This window comes from Colobus angolensis, unplaced genomic scaffold (genome assembly GCF_000951035.1).
Source record: "Colobus angolensis palliatus isolate OR3802 unplaced genomic scaffold, Cang.pa_1.0 Scaffold511, whole genome shotgun sequence".
Taxonomy (NCBI): domain Eukaryota; kingdom Metazoa; phylum Chordata; class Mammalia; order Primates; family Cercopithecidae; genus Colobus; species Colobus angolensis.
The window spans coordinates 326,567-344,659 of record NW_012118611.1 but is presented as its reverse complement, the minus strand read 5'-3'; the positions used below and the strand labels follow the sequence as shown (position 1 = coordinate 344,659).

The 18,093-nt window shown below is 50.6% G+C and overlaps 1 protein-coding gene across 1 annotated transcript in view; it reads left to right on the top strand.

The window, feature by feature from the left end:
* Positions 1 to 18,093, top strand: part of OBSCN (obscurin, cytoskeletal calmodulin and titin-interacting RhoGEF) — a gene marked incomplete at its 5' end in the record, with an annotated part of 166,694 nt that overhangs the window by 51,073 nt on the left and 97,528 nt on the right. The window contains 13 exon segments of the mRNA XM_011960527.1: positions 4,506 to 4,781; positions 9,208 to 9,483; positions 12,011 to 12,286; positions 13,339 to 13,614; positions 13,840 to 14,118; positions 14,241 to 14,507; positions 14,635 to 14,904; positions 15,797 to 16,063; positions 16,404 to 16,670; positions 16,891 to 17,003; positions 17,120 to 17,273; positions 17,465 to 17,626; positions 17,714 to 17,818. Of these exon segments, the coding sequence (XP_011815917.1) occupies positions 4,506 to 4,781; positions 9,208 to 9,483; positions 12,011 to 12,286; positions 13,339 to 13,614; positions 13,840 to 14,118; positions 14,241 to 14,507; positions 14,635 to 14,904; positions 15,797 to 16,063; positions 16,404 to 16,670; positions 16,891 to 17,003; positions 17,120 to 17,273; positions 17,465 to 17,626; positions 17,714 to 17,818 (2,988 nt within the window).

The window sequence follows — 18,093 nt, the reverse complement described above, 5'->3', positions numbered from 1 at the left end:
ATCCTAGCTGCCGTTTTCCTACCCATGGCTGGCCCAAAGTTGGCCAGAAGGGATGAGCGTGTACAGGAGACACTGTGAGTTGTGTTTCCAGGCAGTAATGCTGTTCACATATTCCCAGCACCCAGTTAGAACCCACAGGTGCTCCCAGGTGTCCAGCCCTTTGGCTCAATGGAACTGAGGGGGCTGCTACAGGAGGCTGAAGTAGACCAGATGTCTCTCACATGAGGCCATCTGAGAGCTTGCACCCAGCCTCACCAGCACGACCTGAGGGCTCTCCCTATGGAGAGATGGTTGAATTCCATTGAACCAGGATAAGGGCAAATTTCAGCCACACAATCATTCGTGAAATTATCTCATGATTTGAACTTTGGATTATCCAAGTTTTAGGTGTTCGGGGACCCTCTTCTCATCTTTCTTATGGGCATAAAAGATCTCTGTGCACCCACATGTGGCAAAATCTATATCCTGGGTTTTTTTGTTTTGTTGTTGTTGCTGTTTCTGAGACAGAGTCTGTCACCCAGGCTGGAGTACAGTGGCACGATCTCAGCTCACTGAAACCTCTGCCTCCTGGGTTCAAGCAATTCTCCTGCCTGACCCTCCCAAGTAGCCGAGATTACAGGCGCCTGCCACCACACCTGGCTAATTTTTGTATTTTCAGTGGAGATGGGGTTTCATCATGCTGGTCAGGCTGGTCTCAAATTTCTGGCTTCAAGCAATCCACCTGCCTTGGCCTCTCAAACTGTTGGGATTACGGGTGTGAGTCACTACACCCGGCTTGTTTTTATTATACTGCCTACAGAATAAATACAGAGCTGGGAATTGGTGGATCTGGACTGTGATACACCACTGTGAGGTTTGGAATTATCTTCTGAAAGTGTATATTGTTTTCATTTGCTCTTATGTCAGAACATTCTGTGACTGAACTTCCCTTAGTTTAATTTTGTGTATTTAAAACTGAAGAGGAATAAACAAATCAAGCTACATCAACACACATTTTAAAGATGAATTACTACACAGCAGCCACTGACAGATAAAGCAGTATGTGTTTCATACCGTTCTAATAATTCATAGCTAGTTGATAGAGAAATCTGAGAACCAGCTTTATTTTCCTTTAGTAAGAGAGTCTTTTGCTGGATGGAGATGGAGTGCAGTCACACACTTGTTCATAGGTACTGACACTTAACACTGATGTCACATCAGCATCTAGGAGTTTGTGGGGGTGTATAGATGCCAGAAACCCCACTTTGTAGGTACTTGAAATGTTGTTATGTGAGAACATGCCATTATTATTTTGAGATGGAGTCTCGCTCTGTCACCCAGGCTGGAGTGCAGTGGTGCGATCTTGGCTCACTGTAACCTCCGCCTCCTGGGTTCAAGTGATTCTCCTGCCTTAGCCTCCAGAGTAGCTGGGACTACAGGCGCGCACCACCATGCCTGGCTAATTTTTTGTATTTTTAGCAGAAACAAGATTTCATTATGTTGACCATTATGTTGAGCTCCTGACCTCAGGTGATCCACCTGTCTCGGCCTCCCAAAGTGCTCTAATTACGGGGTGAGTCACCATGCCCGGCCCTATTATTTATGCAAGTAAATTTGAAAAGTTTTGGCAAATTGATCAATTTCTTCAAAACTGTATCAAAAGTAGAAATAGGTAAGTTGAACAGTCCTATAACCTTTTATAGAAATGCAACAAATAATCTTCTCATAGATTACCCCAGTGCTCTACTGTAAACTGTACCAAATATTATAGAAAGAAATTATTCCATGTTCATAGACATTCCTCTAGAGTATTGAAAAAGGACCTCAGTGCTCTATCTCGTTTTATGTAGGTAAATATCATTAATACCAAACTCTGACAGGGTGAATATGAAGAATTAAAATTGGCCAATCTTTTATCAGTGTCAAGGCTCATTATCTTAAACTAAATATTAGCACCCTGAATTCAGCAATTTATCAAGAGGATAACACACAATGACAAAAGTCATAGTCCAGTAATGCAAGGCCGGTTTAACATGAGAAACATTTGAAAATCAGTACAGGCCGGGCGCGGTGGCTCAAGCCTGTAATCCCAGCACTTTGGGAGGCTGAGACGGGCGGATCACGAGGTCAGGAGATCGAGACCATCCTGGCTAACATGGTGAAACCCTGTCTCTACTAAAAAATACAAAAAACTAGCCGGGCGAGGTGGTGGGCGCCTGTAGTCCCAGCCACTCGGGAGGCTGAGGCAGGAGAATGGCGTAAACCCGGGAGGCAGAGCTTGCAGTGAGCTGAGATCCGGCCACTGCACTCCAGCCTGGGCGACAGAGCGAGACTCCGTCTCAAAAAAAAAAAAAAAAAAAAAGAAAATCAGTACAAAATGTGACATTAATAGATTGAAAGAAAAACGAATGTGATTACCCCAATAAGGAGACTAAAAACATTGGATAAAATATAACATCATAAATATGCAAAAAATATTTGGAAAAATTTAGCATCAATTCATGTCATACAATTCTTAACAAACTCTAAATAAAAACATTTTTCCTTAATTTCATAAGCAATAGTATAAAGAAAACAAGCTAACATTACACAAACATGAAACCTTGAAAGTGTCGCCTTTGAGATTGGAAACAGGACAAGGACTCCATCCATCACTGTATAGCAGACAGAGGAGGAAGAATGTACAAGGTGTAAAACTTGGAAAATAAAACATGCACCTCACAGACGATATGGTTATTAATTTAGAAAGTCAAAAAAAAACCCTAATTATTAGTAAGACATTTGGGAATGGTTATCACATAAAAAATCAATATACAGAAAACACTTCTAGATCTATGTACCAGAAACAAGTAGATGGAAAATAACGTTTTAAGAGATTTCCAGTACCATCCAAAGTCTTGTAGTTACCAATTGCAAGCCTAACAAAAGATCTTTAGATGGTTTGTGGGGGGGAAATTATTAAACATTGTTGAGAGACAGTAAAAAAGATCTCAATAAATGGTTAGAAGGCTGTGGAAGACCTGCAAGTATAAATCCCAGTCAACCGTAGTTCTGTTGGGTGAGAGAATACTGACAAGCGCATAGCAAAGGCCAAGCAGAGCCAAGCTACCCTTGAAGAACACAGTGTGAGGGCCTTTGCTGTACCAGACAGCAGGGTGTCCTCTAAAGCAGTGGTGATCCAGATACCTGGACCCAAAGGCAGAAAGAGATCAACAGACCAAAATAATTGAATACTGAGCTCAAAACAGCTTTGATGGAACCAGATTCCTCCTCCCTTTCTTTATTTTTTACCCTGGTGCTAGGAGGAGGTGTAGAGGAAGGGTGATCTTTTCACAAATGGTGCTAAGACAAATTAACTGTTTGCAAAAATAAAATAAAATTGGGTGTCTACCTCCCCATACAAGAAATCAACTCAATGTGTGGGTAGAACAGCTCTTACCAGATAATATAGATAATATAGATTATCTGGTGATCTCTGGGTAATAGAAGATGTTTTGAACAGAACATGAATGCACTAGCCACACAGGATGAATGATTATTTGCCTGCAATAAAACTGATCACTTTATTTCATCAGAGAACCTTCATACAGGAGTGAAAGGGCAAGGCACAGAGATGGAGAAGATGTTTGTAACATACATAGCTTTTAAGTATATGAAGTTCCTAAAAATAAATATGTAAAAGACAGTGCTACTGAAAATTGGGGTTGGGCGTGGTGGCTCATGCCTGTAACCCAAACGCTTTGGGAGGCCAAGGCAGGAGGATTGCTTGAGCCCTGGAATTTGAGAACAGTCTGGGCAACATAGCAAGACCCTGCCTCTAGAAAATAAAAAATAAAAGAGCTAGGCATAGTGATGCATGCCTGTAGTCTCAGGCTCCTTGGGAGGCCGAGGTGGGAGGATGTCTTGAGCCTAAGGATTGAACCTGCAGTGGGCTATGATCACACCAATGCACTCCAGCATGGGTGACAGAGTGAGACCCTGTCTCAAAAAAGAAAAGAAAATTGGGCAAGACACTTTAACAGTGACACCACAGAAGAGCAAAGACTCCGTCCCCAAACCATCAGAAGGCACTCAGCTTGACAGTCCTCCTGACAGGGACCCAGGAAGCCACAGGAGGCCCAGGCCCTCTCTTCAGCGGCTACAGCTGACCCTCCTGACAGTGGCAGGAGTGGGAGTCTCAGACTCTGGGGCCCCGGGGTGAGGACATGCCCTGCACAGTCCCCTGGGGAGACCGTGGCACATCCATGAGGGGAGCTGTGCAGGTGTCAGGACCCTAGTCCCTGCCCTGGAGGATCTGTCATGGCAGCCCTGCCTGGGACAGCCCATGGCGCTGTGCAGAATGGAAGGAGAAACTGTGTTGCTTGTTCTGGGAGGTGGTGGGGCTTCTCCCGACCACACAGCCAGTGCAGAGCCTGAGGCTGGGGAAGTTGTCTCCCTCCCACCTCCCTGCCCAGGCCTTCTCTCCCCAGTGCTGCCTTCCTGATCTAGATGGTGGTGGTCACCCTGTGCATCCCTGCCTTCCCCAGAGCCCAAGGCAGTGTTTGCCAAGGAGCAGCCAGTGCGCAGAGAGGTGCAGGCCGAGTTGGGGACCAGTGCCACGCTGAGCTGCGAGATGGCCCAAGCCCAGACAGAGGTGACGTGGTACAAGGATGGGAAGAAACTGAGCTCCAGCTCGAAAGTGCGAATGGAGGCCGTGGGCTGCACACGGAGGCTGGTGGTACAGCAGGCGGGCCAGGCAGACGCTGGGGAGTACAGCTGCGAGGCCGGGGGTCAGCGGCTCTCCTTCGGCCTGCACGTGGCAGGTCAGTGCTTTGGGGGCCCTAGGAGCCTCTTCAGAGGTGATGGTGGTTCTGGCTCATAGTCCTAGCATATCTCTGTGCACTTTCCTTCAGCCTTCATGTCTTGGGCTACCCATCCTCACACTCCCATCTCCACCCCTGTGGCTGGGCCAAGGGAGGGGTGTGCCTGGGTGGGAGAGGGCCTGTTCCTGCCAAACGGGAGACGTGTTTGTACTTGGTAGTTCTCAGTCACACCTGCGGGCACCTTCCTGGTTTTCTTGGTGTCCAAGGAGTCTCACTGCCCCTAGAGCTGGGGGTTGAGGTGAACCCGGCGTCTGTCACATGCACAGAGGTGAATGTGCTGTTGTTGGATGTCTGGCAGCTCCCACATCCTCACCCCACAGAGTGTAGGGCTCTTGCCAGGGGAAGGGGAGCTGCCTCCATTTCATTCAAACAAGATAATGGGAGTTTTCAGTCACCAGATTGTCCTTGGAATTTTCCCAAAACTAAAATTTGGCTTATCATAGTTTTAGAGGAGGAGAGACACTCTTCCCTCTTCCCATATGTTACAAAATGTAGATCCCTGACTTGCTATGATTGTGTGAATCGTAAGGAGTGGTGCCCCAGTGGAGACGTGCCTGTGCAGTGCATCCATGGGCTTAGAATACCGTTTCTAAGACAAAGCATGTTTTCTTTTTGTCCTCAGTTGGAGTATTTGGTGTCAGTGTTCTTGTAGTTTGATTCAGAAATAGAAAAGAATAAGTAGAGTAGGCGACACCACCACACTTTGTCAAAGGCGAGTTCCCTTCGTAGCAGCCTCTGTTTGTTATGTGTATTTATTTTATAGAATTTCCTAATGGTTACGTGTTTGAGCCTCCATGGCTGCTTCATAGAGAAGTCTGAGAAACAAATTTATTTTCCTTTCACTAAGATAGTCTTAGTAACCCCGGCTGTAGATCCTACACTGACCTCTAGGTGCCACCATATAACAGTTTGTTACTGCATCAGCATAGAGTGGTTTGGGAGGTGTATATACACCCAAAACCTCACTCTGTATGTTTGTCAAATTTTAAGAGAATATGACAAATTATTTTATAGAAATACATTTGTGGTAATAAATTTTGTAAGGGCCGGTCGCGGTGGCTCAAGCCTGTAATCCCAGCACTTTGGGAGGCCGAGACGGGTGGATCACGAGGTCAGGAGATTGAGACCATCCTGGGTAACACGGTGAAACCCCGTCTCTACTAAAAATACAAAAAACTAGCGGGCGTGGTGGCGGGCGCCTGTAGTCCCAGCTACTCCGGAGGCTGAGGCAGGAGAATGGCGTGAACCTGGGAGGCGGAGCTTGCAGTGAGCTGAGATCCGGCCACTGCACTCCAGCCTGGGCGACAGAGCGAGACTCCGTCTCAAAAAAATAAATAAATAAATAAATAAATAACTTTTGTAGTAATAAATTTGAAAAATATTGACAATTTGGCCAGTTCCTAGAAATATATCAAAAGTGACACAAAGAGAAATAGATAACTCTAGTAGTCCTAGAAACTTAAAAAAATGGAACCATGAAAACCATCTGCTCATAGCAAAAGACATAAGCCTGGTGGCTTTACTGCTAAATTATACTAAATATTTAGGAAATAAATTATTCTATGTTCATACAGATTCTTTTACTAGGGAACAGAAAAGCAGATATACTCTGCAGATAGTCTTATAGAAACATGATATAGCCTAGGGCAGTGGCTCATGCCTGTAATCTCAACACTTTGGGAGGCCAAGGTAGAAGGATCACTTGAGCTCAGGTGTTCGAGATCAGCCTGGGCAACACTGCAAAACCCTGTCTCTGAAAAACAATTTAAAAATTAGCTGGGTGTTGTAGTGGGTGCCTGTAAGTCCTAGCTGCTTGGGAGGCTGAGGTGGGAGGACTGCTTGAGCCCAGGAGGTTGAAGTTACAGTGAACTATAATGGCGCCACTGCACTCCAGCTAGGTCAACAGATTGAGACTCTTGTCTCAAAAAAGAAAAAAAAAATAAGAAATATAATATGGATATCAAAATATGACAAGGAATGTTAACAAGAATTAAAATTTTAGACGAATCCATTATGGATATCAAGAAAAAATATTAGCAAACTGAATTTAGCTATCTCTCAAGACCCTCTAAGGAAGGATGTAGTCTCAGAATGCAAGGCTGGTTTAGTTTTAGAAACATGCAAATCTGTATAAAGGATGATGTAATTGGATGCAATGAAAAAGTTATGTGATCTTAATAAATACAGAGTACAGTGTTTGATTAAATTTAATATTAAAGTTTAGAAGTAATATTTGATAAAATTCAGCATCAATTCATGCCATGAAATTTTTAACAAATTATAAAGTGTCCTTCTTTAATTTGGTCAATGGTACTGCAGAAAACACCAGGTAACTGCATATTTAAAGAGCACCTTGAAAGCCTTTGCCTTTGAGATAGGAATCAGCACGTGGAAACCAACCATCCCCACTTCCATTCAGCACTGTACAGCAGAGGAAGGAGGAAAGGAAAAGAAAAGGTATAACACTTGGAGAAAAACCTAAGTGGGATTCACAGATGACATGAGTGTCAATTCAGAAAATCCAAAAGATAGAGAGATAAATAATAAGATAAATAATAAGTAATAACAAATAATATGAGAGTTGAGAAACATCACATAGAAATTCAACATGCAGAATACACGTATATATGTATGTATGTACACTTACACACACACACAGTTGTAAGGTGAAATTTTAAAAGATTTACAAGAGCATGAAAAGCATCAAGTATAGTAAAGATGTTTAATATCTCAGTGGAGGAAAATTGTCAAATATTTTTGTTTTTGAGTCAGGATCTCACTCTGTCACCCAGAGTGGAGTTCAGTGGTACAATCATGGCTCACTGCAGCCTCAACCTCCTGGGTGGGCTCAAGAGATCCTCCCACCTCGGCCTCCTGACTTGATGAGACTATAGGCCATGCACCACCATGCCCAGCTAATTTTTTAGGAATTTTTTTTGGTAGTGACAGGGTCTCACTATTTTGCCCAGTTTGGGCTCAAACTCAAGCAATCCTCCCGCCTCAGCCTCCCAAAGTGCTGGGATTACAGGTGTGAGCCACTGTGCCTGGCCATTGTGAAACATTTTTGGCAGACAGTAAGAAGACCTAAATAAATAGATAGAAACCCATGGAAGACTCAAATATGTTCACACCCAGTCAAAACCCAAGCAAATGTTTTTCTTTGGGGAGGTGAAGGTTGAGAAGCAGATTCTGAAGGCCAAGTGGAGTAACACACTCTTGAAGAGCCACTTGTGAGCATTTGTCTACCAGATATTAAGAACCAATCAGCTGCAGGAATGGAGACAGCCAGGCACAACACAAGGACAGTTGTCAGACCAAAGGGACAGAATTGTGAGCTCATGATCAGACCCAAATACCTGGATTCTCCCTTTTATTGTTTCTTGTTTTTTTGTTTTTGTGTTTTGTGTGTTTTTTTTAACCTTCACACCTGCACAGGCAGTGGAGAAATGATGATCTTCTGAAAAAAAAAAAATGGTTCTTTGATTTTTTAACCTTATAAAAATTTAGACTAGTAACTTATCTCACACTAAAAAGTAAGTTCCAGGGAGGTTAGAGGCCACAGAGTATAAAAGGTAAAACCATAAAACCCCTAGATGATAACATAGATTGCTGAAAACTTCAGGGAAAGGAAAGATTTCTTAAAACTACAGAGTGGAACAATGGTATATTTAACTACATTAAAACTACAACTTTAATTTGTCAAGACATCATTTGAGAGTGAAAAGGCAGGTCAAGGACATGGGTAAGATGTTTACAAATACAGTTATCATTTGCTAGCATTTAAAATATATAAAGAGTTCCTAAAAATAAGGAAGGAAAAGACAGAAAAGGCTATTGAAAATTGGACAGAAGCCTGAAGAGTGACACCCCAGAAGAGCTGATGTAACGACCAGAAGTGGTGGAAAGGGCTCCACCTTGCATGTCACCAGGCAATGCATGACAAAGCCCAGGCCTTCCCTGCAGAGGCCAACGCTGACCCTCCTGACAGTGGCAGGACTGGTAACCTCAGTATTCTGGGGCCCTGCGGTGAGGACATGCCCTGCAGTCCCGTGGGGAGACGCTGGTATATCCGTGAAGGGTGCTGTGCAGGCATCAGGACCCCGGTCCCTGCACTGGAGGAGCTCGTGCACGGAGTCTGTCACTGCTGTCCCACCTGGGACAGCCCATGGCACCGTGCAGAGTGGATGGAGAAACTGTGATTCTTGTGCTGGGAGGTGGTGGGATTTCTCCCGGCCACACTGCCAGTGCACAGCTTGGGAAGGTTCTGTTTCTCCTACTTTCTCATCCAGACCCTCCTACCCTAGGGTGGTCTTCCTGACCTGGGCAGTATCTTTGATCTTGTGTGTCCCTCCTTGTCCATCCCCAGAGCCCAAGGTGGTGTTTGCCAAGGAGCAGCCGGCGCACAGGGAGCTGCAGGCTGAGGTGGGGGCCAGTGCCACCCTGAGCTGTGAGGTGGCCCAGGCCCAGACGGAGGTGACATGGTACAAGGACGGGAAGAAGCTGAGCTCCAGCTCGAAAGTGCGCGTGGAAGCTGTGGGCTGCACACGGAGGCTGGTGGTGCAGCAGGTGGGCCAGACAGAGGCTGGGGAATACAGCTGCGAGGCTGGGGGTCAGCGGCTCTCCTTCCACCTGCACGTGACAGGTCAGTACTTTGGGGATGCTGAGTGAACCCTGTTTGGAGCTGCTGCTGTGACTGGAGTAGAACCACTGCTGAGTCAGTGTGCTTTCCATTAGACTCCATCCCTCAACTTCTCACATCCTCTCACCTCCTACTTTTATGTCTGTGGTGGAGCTGGGCTGCCTAGTGGGAAGGGGGTGAACAGAAGGGTCACAGCCCTCCTTGTCCATGTTGGGTGGTGTTTCCATGCAGACATGCTGGGTCACATTTTCCCAGTACCTTCTCCAAACCACTGATGTCCCGAAGTGTCCAGGACTCTGGTCCTATCTAATGCATGAGCTGGTGGTAGGCCAGACATCCCTTCCTCGGGGATGCTCCTGCAGTCCCTGCACGGCCTCATCTGGCCCCACGTGAGGGCTCTCCCTGTGCAAAGAGATTTGAATTCGTTGAGCTAGGGTGTAGGGAAATTCCAGCCACACAGTGTTATTTGGAATTATATCAATACTGAACACTGGGTTCCCAAAGTTTTCAGTGTTCTGGGACACACCTCTGTCCTTCCCCGTGGATGTAGAAGCCCTGTCTGAGTCTTCATTAAAACCCAGATCCACAGCGTTAGTGTGTGCAAAATGAGTAAAGAGCAGCGCATTGGCAGGTGCACACACGACACTGGAATTCCGTTTCAGAAGCCAATCTCAGTTTCCTTTTGCATTATGTTAAAATGTTCTGTGTCCGAATTCCCCTTTGGATAGATTTAAAAGTGATAGGAATAAGTAGCTTATGGCACAGTCACACACTGGTAGAATTAAGTTACGGTGGTAGCAGCTGCTGACTGGGGAAGCCATATTTACATCATCCTGTTTCCTTGACAAGTCCTGTGCCTGCCCTCTCTGGCTGATTCATAGGAAGTCTGAGAACGATCTTTACTTTCCTGTTGTTTGTTAGGAGAGTTTAACTTCAAACTCCCACCCTGAGCCCTGAGTGCTGCCACATAACAGTTGGTGTTATGTATGTCTAAAATGGCTTACAGATGTGTAGATACCAAAAATACTCACTGCAAGTAAATTTGAAAAGTGTTAAATTATATAATTTCTAGAAACCAAAAACAGACTTAAGAAACAGATAACCTATATGCAGTTATCTACTGTTACCGAAGTTATCTGCAGTTACTACAACCTAGTAAAAACTAGAACTGGTAGCAAAAAATCTTCTTATCAAACAATATCTAAACCATGTGGCCCTATTGAGAAATTCTTCCAAACATTCTGGCCAGAAATTCTTCCATGTTCATGGAAATTCTTCTGGAGAATGGAAAAAGGAAGATATACCCTCTAACTCATTATATGCAGATAGCTTAATGCCATGATTAAAATCTGGCCAGAAAATAGGAGGTTTGCATATTGTAGATCAAACAATTATGGATATCATGGCCAATTTTTTAAACAAAATATTAGTAAATTGAATTCAGCAATACATCAAGACGATCATACACTATGATGAAATTCATAGTCTAGGAATGAGGGCTGCTTTCATGTTAAAATATTTTAAAATCATGATATTATGTGATTGAAATTTTAAAACAATGTAATTATCTTAAACTGTGAATAAAGTACCATATTTGATAAAAATTTAACCTCATACATTCAGAAGAAATGTCTAGCAAAATTTAGCATCCATCGTGCCATAAAATTCTTAACAAAGTATAAATAAAAATTTTTTTTTCTTAATTTGACACAGGGTATTACACAAAAATCACAAAGGGAGACTGTGTAAGCTTTGCCTCTGAGCCAGGGACAGCATGAGGAAGCCAGTGGTCAGCACTTCCATCCAACATTGGACACACAGTTAGGAGGAAAGTAAAACAAAAGGTGTAAAACTTAGAAAAAGGTGAACTGACAGAATATATGGTTTACCCAGAAGATAAATTATTAGAGAGTTGAGAAAGATCAACCCTTGCAAGATCTATGTGAAGAAACTTCCATACATGTAGACTAGCAGCAAGCAGTTGGAAAACGAAAACGTAAAAGATTGACAGATGCCTCAAAGGCATCATGTTTATGATTCCAGTCTAATAAAAGATGTCCAGAGGCTCTGGAGGGGAAGCTGTGAAACACTTTTGAGAGACAGTAAAGATCTAAAGTGGATAAAAGTCATGGAAGAATGAAAGTTATTCAGTCTCAGTCAAAATCCAAACAAATGTGGTTTTGGGAGATGCGAAGTTGAAAAATGACAAGTGGATTTAAAGCCCCATACATGCTTGAAGAAGAGCCACATGTGTAGACACCCCAGTCCCTGCCCTGGAGGTGCTTATGCATGGAGGGTTTGTCATAGCTGCCCCACCTGTGATAGCCTATGGTGCCGTGCACAGTGGATAGACAAACTGCGATCCTTGTGAGGCGAGGCGACAGGGCTTCTCCTGGCCACACAGCCAGTGCAGAGCCTGGGGAAGGTTATGTTTCTCCTACTTCCTCATCCGGGCCCTCCTACCCTAGGGTGGTCTTCCTGACCTAGGCTGTATCTTTGACCTCATGTGTCCTTCCTTGTCCATTCCCAGAGCCCAAGGTGGTGTTTGCCAAGGAGCAGCCGGCACACAGGGAGGTGCAGGCTGAGGCAGGGACCAGCACCATGCTGAGCTGCAAGGTGGCCCAAGCCCAGACGGAGGTGATGTGGTACAAGGACAGGAAGAAGCTGAGCTCCAGCTCGAAAGTGCGTGTGGAGGCCGTGGGCTGCACACGGAGGCTGGTGGTGCAGGAGGCAGACCAGGCGGATGCCGGAGAGTACAGCTGCGAGGCTGGGGGCCAGCGGCTCTCCTTCCACCTACATGTGGCTGGTGGGTGCCAGGGTTAGGTGAAATAGAGGTGATCCTAAGTGTCAGGTGTGAAACTACAAGGACATGTTTGGGTGGCCCAAGGTGCTGTGGGCCCTGGCACCTTCCCTCTCTGTAGGCCTTAGAATCTGTGTCCCCAGCTCTCCCCAGCGGCTCTCAGGCCAGTGTCCTTATGTCATGAGACCAGAGCAGGCTCATGGACTGAGTTGACCATGGTGTGTGCCCTGCAGTGGCTGAGCTGGGGGTGGTAGGGACTGTAGCATGATGTCCTTGGGGTGGGGGTCTGGGGTCTGGTCTCATGTGAGGACCCCTGTCTGGGTGGTAGGGACAGTGGCGTGATGTCCTCGGGGGTCTGGGGTCCAGGTGTAGTCAGATGTGATGACCTCTGTCTGGGTGGTGGGGACAGTGGTGTGATGTCCTTGGGGTGGGGGTCTGGGGTCTGGGTTGGTCTAATGTGATCTGCTGACTCCTCTGTGGGTGCTGGGCTATGGGAGGGCCCTGCAGTGACTGGAGAGTGTGTCCTGGGTGGTGGGGGGCTTGTCTCTGTGCTCTGGGCCCTAGATGTCTGCAAGCCTGTGCTGGGCCCCTTGGTCATCACCATGTGTCCACCTGTCTTTCTGACATCCAACCCCTTCCACCCTGTCCCTGAGCCAGGGACAACAGACCACACTCAGCTTGGCACCCTCTTTCCGGTGGCCCTGCCCGACACTCTGCTGCCTCTGGGCCAGCCCAGGTTGCTGGTCCATCCCTCCTGACCCTTCATGTCCTGCTGCCTGTGGCCCCATGTGGTGGGGAGGGCTGGCGATGGGTGAGGGCCCCAGAGCCCTAGAAGACCGGGGCAGGGAAGGGACTGCATCCTGTTCCCAAGGGACATGATGGTGGTGCTGCCAACATGCACTCTTAGACCTTTGGCTCTGGTAGTGCTGGGGGGAGCTCTGTGTGTCATGGTGCACTGCTCAATGATGGACAGCCCTGCCTGGCTGTCGCTGGTCTAACACATGGGCTGCGTCTGCTCTGGAGCCTCTAACCCTACATCCCTCCTTGTCTATCCCCAGAGCCCAAGGTGGTGTTTGCCAAGGAGCAGCTGGCATGCAGGGTGGTGCAGGTGGAGGCGGGGGCCAGCGCCACACTGAGCTGTGTGGTGGCCCAGGGCCAGATGGAGGTGACGTGGTACAAGGATGGGAAGAAGCTGAGCTCCAGCTCGAAAGTGCACGTGGAGGCCGAGGGCTGCACACGGAGGCTAGTGGTGCAGCAGGCGGGCCAGGCAGACACTGGGGAGTACAGCTGTGAGGCAGGGGGCCAGATGCTCTCCTTCCACCTGCACGTGGCAGGTCAGTGCTTTGGGGTGGCAAATCCGCTTCACCTGGAGCTGATGGCCACACTGTATGGCCCCTGGGATTCTGGATGGTGGTTGATGGTGCTCAGGACTGCACTGGGCCATCCTTGAAGAGCAATGGGTATCAGGGGTGCCAGGTGGCATTAGGGTGGCCCTGAAGGGGAGCGGGGCCGGTCCAGGGATGCCAGGGTCCCTCTCATGCCAACTGACCTCTACCCAGGGCCGGAGCCCCAAATTTCAGAGAGACCCTGCCGCAGGGAGCCTCTGGTGGTCAAGGAGCATGAAGACATCGTCCTGACTGCCACGCTGGCCACACCCTCTGTGGCCACGGTGACCTGGCTTAAGGATGGTGTGGAGATTCGCCGCAGCAAGCGGCACGAGACGGCCAGCCAGGGGGACACCCACACGCTGACCGTGCATGGCGCTCAGGTGCTGGACAGTGCTGTCTACAGCTGCCGTGTGGGCGCAGAGGGGCAGGACTTCCCAGTGCAGGTGGAAGGTGAGCCGGGCATGGGGCGGGGACTTCTCCAGACCCCTCTGTCCCAGTGCTGGGCAGGGGCAAAGCTGGGGCTCAAGTCTGATCTGTTAGGAACCTGGCTGATGTCCCCTTCGTGCCCACAGAGGTGGCCGCCAAGTTCTGTCGGCCGCTGGAGCCTGTGTGTGGTGAGCTGGGCGGCACGGTGACACTGGCCTGTGAGCTGAGCTCAGCGTGTGCAGAGGTGGTGTGGCGCTGTGGCAGCAAGCAGCTTCAGGTGGGCAAGCGCTTCCAGATGGTGGCTGAGGGGCCTGTGCGCTTGCTCACTGTGTCGGAGCTGCGCGCAGAGGACGCGGGAGAGTACGTATGTGAGAGCCGTGATGACCACACCAGTGCGCAGCTCACTGTCAGTGGTATGTAAGGGGTCGGGTGTTCCTATCCAGGGCAACTTCCTGGAGGAGGTGGCCTTTGGCACTCCTGCAGTGCGGGGGCTCTGCTGGTCCTGCGCTCCAGCCTCTTAAGCAGTGCTCCTGTCTGCAGTACCCCGAGTGGTGAAGTTTATGTCTGGGCTGAGCGCCATGGTCGCGGAGGAGGGCTGCAAGGCCACCTTCCAGTGTGTGGTGTCCCCCAGTGATGCAGCAGTCGTGTGGTTCCGGGACGGTGCCCTGCTACAGCCCAGCGAGAAGTTTGCCATATCACAGAGTGGCGCCAGTCACAGCCTGACTATCTCGGGCCTGGTGCTGGAGGACGCGGGCCAGATCACTGTGGAGGCTGAGGGCGTCTCATCTTCTGCTGTCCTGAGGGTCCGAGGTGAGTGTAGAGGGCAGCAGGACTTGCCTGGCTGGCCAGGGCTCTTTGCACGGGCACCTCCTCTGTGGGCTGGTTCTGAGTGGGCACCTGGAACTGCTGTCCTGTTACGGCTGGTCTGGCTGATCTCAGGAGACACAGGGTGTGTGGACTGCAGAGAGGAGATTGGGGTAGGCTGGATGGGTCAGTTGCCTTCTCTTGGTGTAGAGAAGATGCAATCCTGCAGATGCACCTGGGGGGGAATGGGTGGAGGTTGAGGCAATCCAGAGAGGCTTTCTGGAGTAGGTGGGTGCATACTTAGCCTGATGGATGGCAGGGAAGAGAGAGTGGGGTTAGCACTAGTGCAGGCAGTGACATGGGCTTCCCATGCTGCTGAAGCCAGAAGCCAGAACTTTCCCTGAAGGGAAGTGGGAGTCATGGCAGGTTCTGGAGTAAGGGAGTGATGCAGTAGATTCACCTTCTGAGGAGTTAACGGGTGGCCTAAGGCAGAGGCCCGCCAGCGCCTCTTCCTCAACCTGCACAGGACTCCTGGGCTTTGCTAAACCGCCGTTGCACCGGGGGGGAGCTCTGTCTTCCCGCCTCTGCAGTTCCCGCCAGTGCTACTAGTGGGGATTACGCCTAGGATTTCGAGGCACGAGGGCCTGGCGTCTTGTTCAGAACAGGGGAGCTGGAGGTAGAAGCGGGGATTAAGGAAGCTTCCCGGTTTCCTCGCTTAAAGTCCCGGGTGCGCAGCTGCGGCCCGGCCCACGTGTGGCCAGGGCCGCGCCGCCGTTTGGATTGGGATCTCCAGGCGCGGCTCAGGGCAGGCGCCGGGGCTGGGCCGGCCCTCTGTACCTTGGCTTGCCCGGGGAGGAGGGCGAGGGCCGCCATGACCTCCCCTCTCCTGCGACCCCAGAGGCGCCCGTGCTGTTCAAAAAGAAGCTGGAGCCGCAGACAGTGGAGGAGCGGAGCTCGGTGACCCTGGAGGTGGAGCTGACGCGGCCGTGGCCGGAGCTGAGGTGGACACGGAACGCAGCGGCCCTGGCGCCGGGAAAGAACGTGGAGATCCACGCCGAGGGCACCCGCCACCGCCTGGTTCTGCACAACGTAGGTTTTGCCGACCGTGGCTTCTTTGGCTGCGAGACTCCGGATGACAAGACACAGGCCAAACTCACCGTGGAGAGTGAGCCACGGGTGGGAAGGGAGGGGCATTGAGGAGGAGGAGGGAGGCGGGGAATTGAGGAGGAGTGAGGACGTAGGCGGGGTACTAAGGGGAGGGGGGAGGAGGGGCACTGAGAGGAAGAGAGAGGAAGGAGGTGGGGCACTGAGGGGAGGAGGGAGGAGCCAGGCGGTACACTGAGGGGAGGGGCAGGTCTCCCGCCGGAGGGGCTAGCGCTGGGGGTGGGCGTGGGGCGACTTCTGCAGCCCTCCCTGAGCTCCTGGGGAAGCTGGCTGTACCCCAGGGTTCTAAGGCGGTGGTCTCAGAGCAGCAGCTGACCCGTGACCCCGCATGTGCACCGCAGTGCGCCAGGTACGGCTCGTCAGGGGCCTGCAGGCAGTGGAGGCACAGGAGCAGGGCATGGCTACCATGGAGGTGCAGCTGTCGCATGCGGACGTGGAGGGCAGCTGGACTCGCGACGGCCTGCGGCTCCATCAGGGGCCCACGTGCCACCTGGCTGTGCGGGGCCCCACACACACCCTCACACTCTCCGGGCTGAGGCCAGAGGACAGTGGCCTTATAGTCTTTAAGGCTGAAGGAGTGCACACGTCGGCACTGCTCGTGGTCACCGGTGCGTTGGGGGGGCCGGCAGGGCACAGCACAGATCATGCCTACCTGTCCCGAGGGAGCCCCGGGGAGGTCGGTGGGGACTCTGGGGACCTGGATGAGCCAGCTCCGTATAACTCTGTCCAGCTTGGGCACTGCCCCACCCTCGTCCCTGTCCCTGTCCCCACCCTGAAGGCTCCTCCAAGCCCTTTTTCTCTTCCCACCTCCTACTTCCTCCTCCCCAGAGCTGCCTGTGAACTTCAGCCGCCCGCTGCAGGATGTGGTGACCACTGAGAAGGAGAAGGTTACCCTGGAGTGTGAGCTGTCGCGTCCTAATGTGGATGTGCGCTGGCTAAAGGTGCCTCCCCCTGACCCCACTCCGTTGCCTCCTTCCCTCCTCTCATGGGGGCAGGCCCAAGTGGAACCCCAGGGCTGAACCACCTGTATGCCTGACCGGGCTTCTGCGCTCCACAGGACGGTGTGGAGCTGCGGGCAGGCAAGACAGTGGGCATCGTGGCCCAGGGCACCTGCAGGAGCCTCACCATTTACCGGTGCGAGTTCGCGGATCAGGGCATGTATGTGTGTGATGCCCATGACGCCCAGAGCTCTGCCTCTGTGAAGGTGCAAGGTGAGGGCTGCATGGGGCACGTGGGGCATGGCAAGTGTGGGCACCTCCTCCTGTCTTCCATGTCCCCCAGCCAGGGGCTTGGCCACTCTGGTTTCACCTTCACAACCCTTGGCACACTGGGGCACTGGGTGGGGGGTGCTGGGGGTGGCTCTGCGTGTCCAGGTGTGGCAGGGCCTCCCTTGCCACCCCAGGCCGCAATATCCAGATCGTGAGGTCCCTGGAGGATGTGGAAGTGATGGAGAAGGACGGTGCCACCTTCTCCTGTGAGGTCTCCCACGACGAAGTGCCTGGCCAGTGGTTCTGGGAGGGCAGCAAACTGCGGCCCAGTGACAACGTGCGCATCCGCCAGGAAGGTGCGAGGACCAGTGGCTATGGTGGGCATGGCCCAACCCCCAGGTCCTCCTCTGTCCCTGCCCATACTGAGCCGCCTTTGTCCCCAGGAAGGACATACACTCTCATCTACCGGAGGGTCCTGGCGGAAGATGCAGGAGAGATCAAATTTGTAGCTGAAAATGCAGAATCGCGCGCCCAGCTCCGAGTGAAGGGTGAGGTGGGGGCTGAGGGGAGGGCAAGGCTGGACAGTGTGCATGTGTGGCCAGCTGGGTCAGCACAGGCCCGGACACCCCAGGCCCGCTCTCAGGACCAGGACAGCAGGGACTCATGAGGAGGGAAGGGATTGTCACCTCCTTGGCAGGAAGATAGAGGCCAGAGAAGCGGCCATGAGGGGCTTCTCCCTTCCTTAAAACCGAGATCCGGATGAATCCTCCCTCTGGCTGCAGCACGTGCTGCAGAGGCCAGGCGTGAGGCCCTGTTGGCCGGG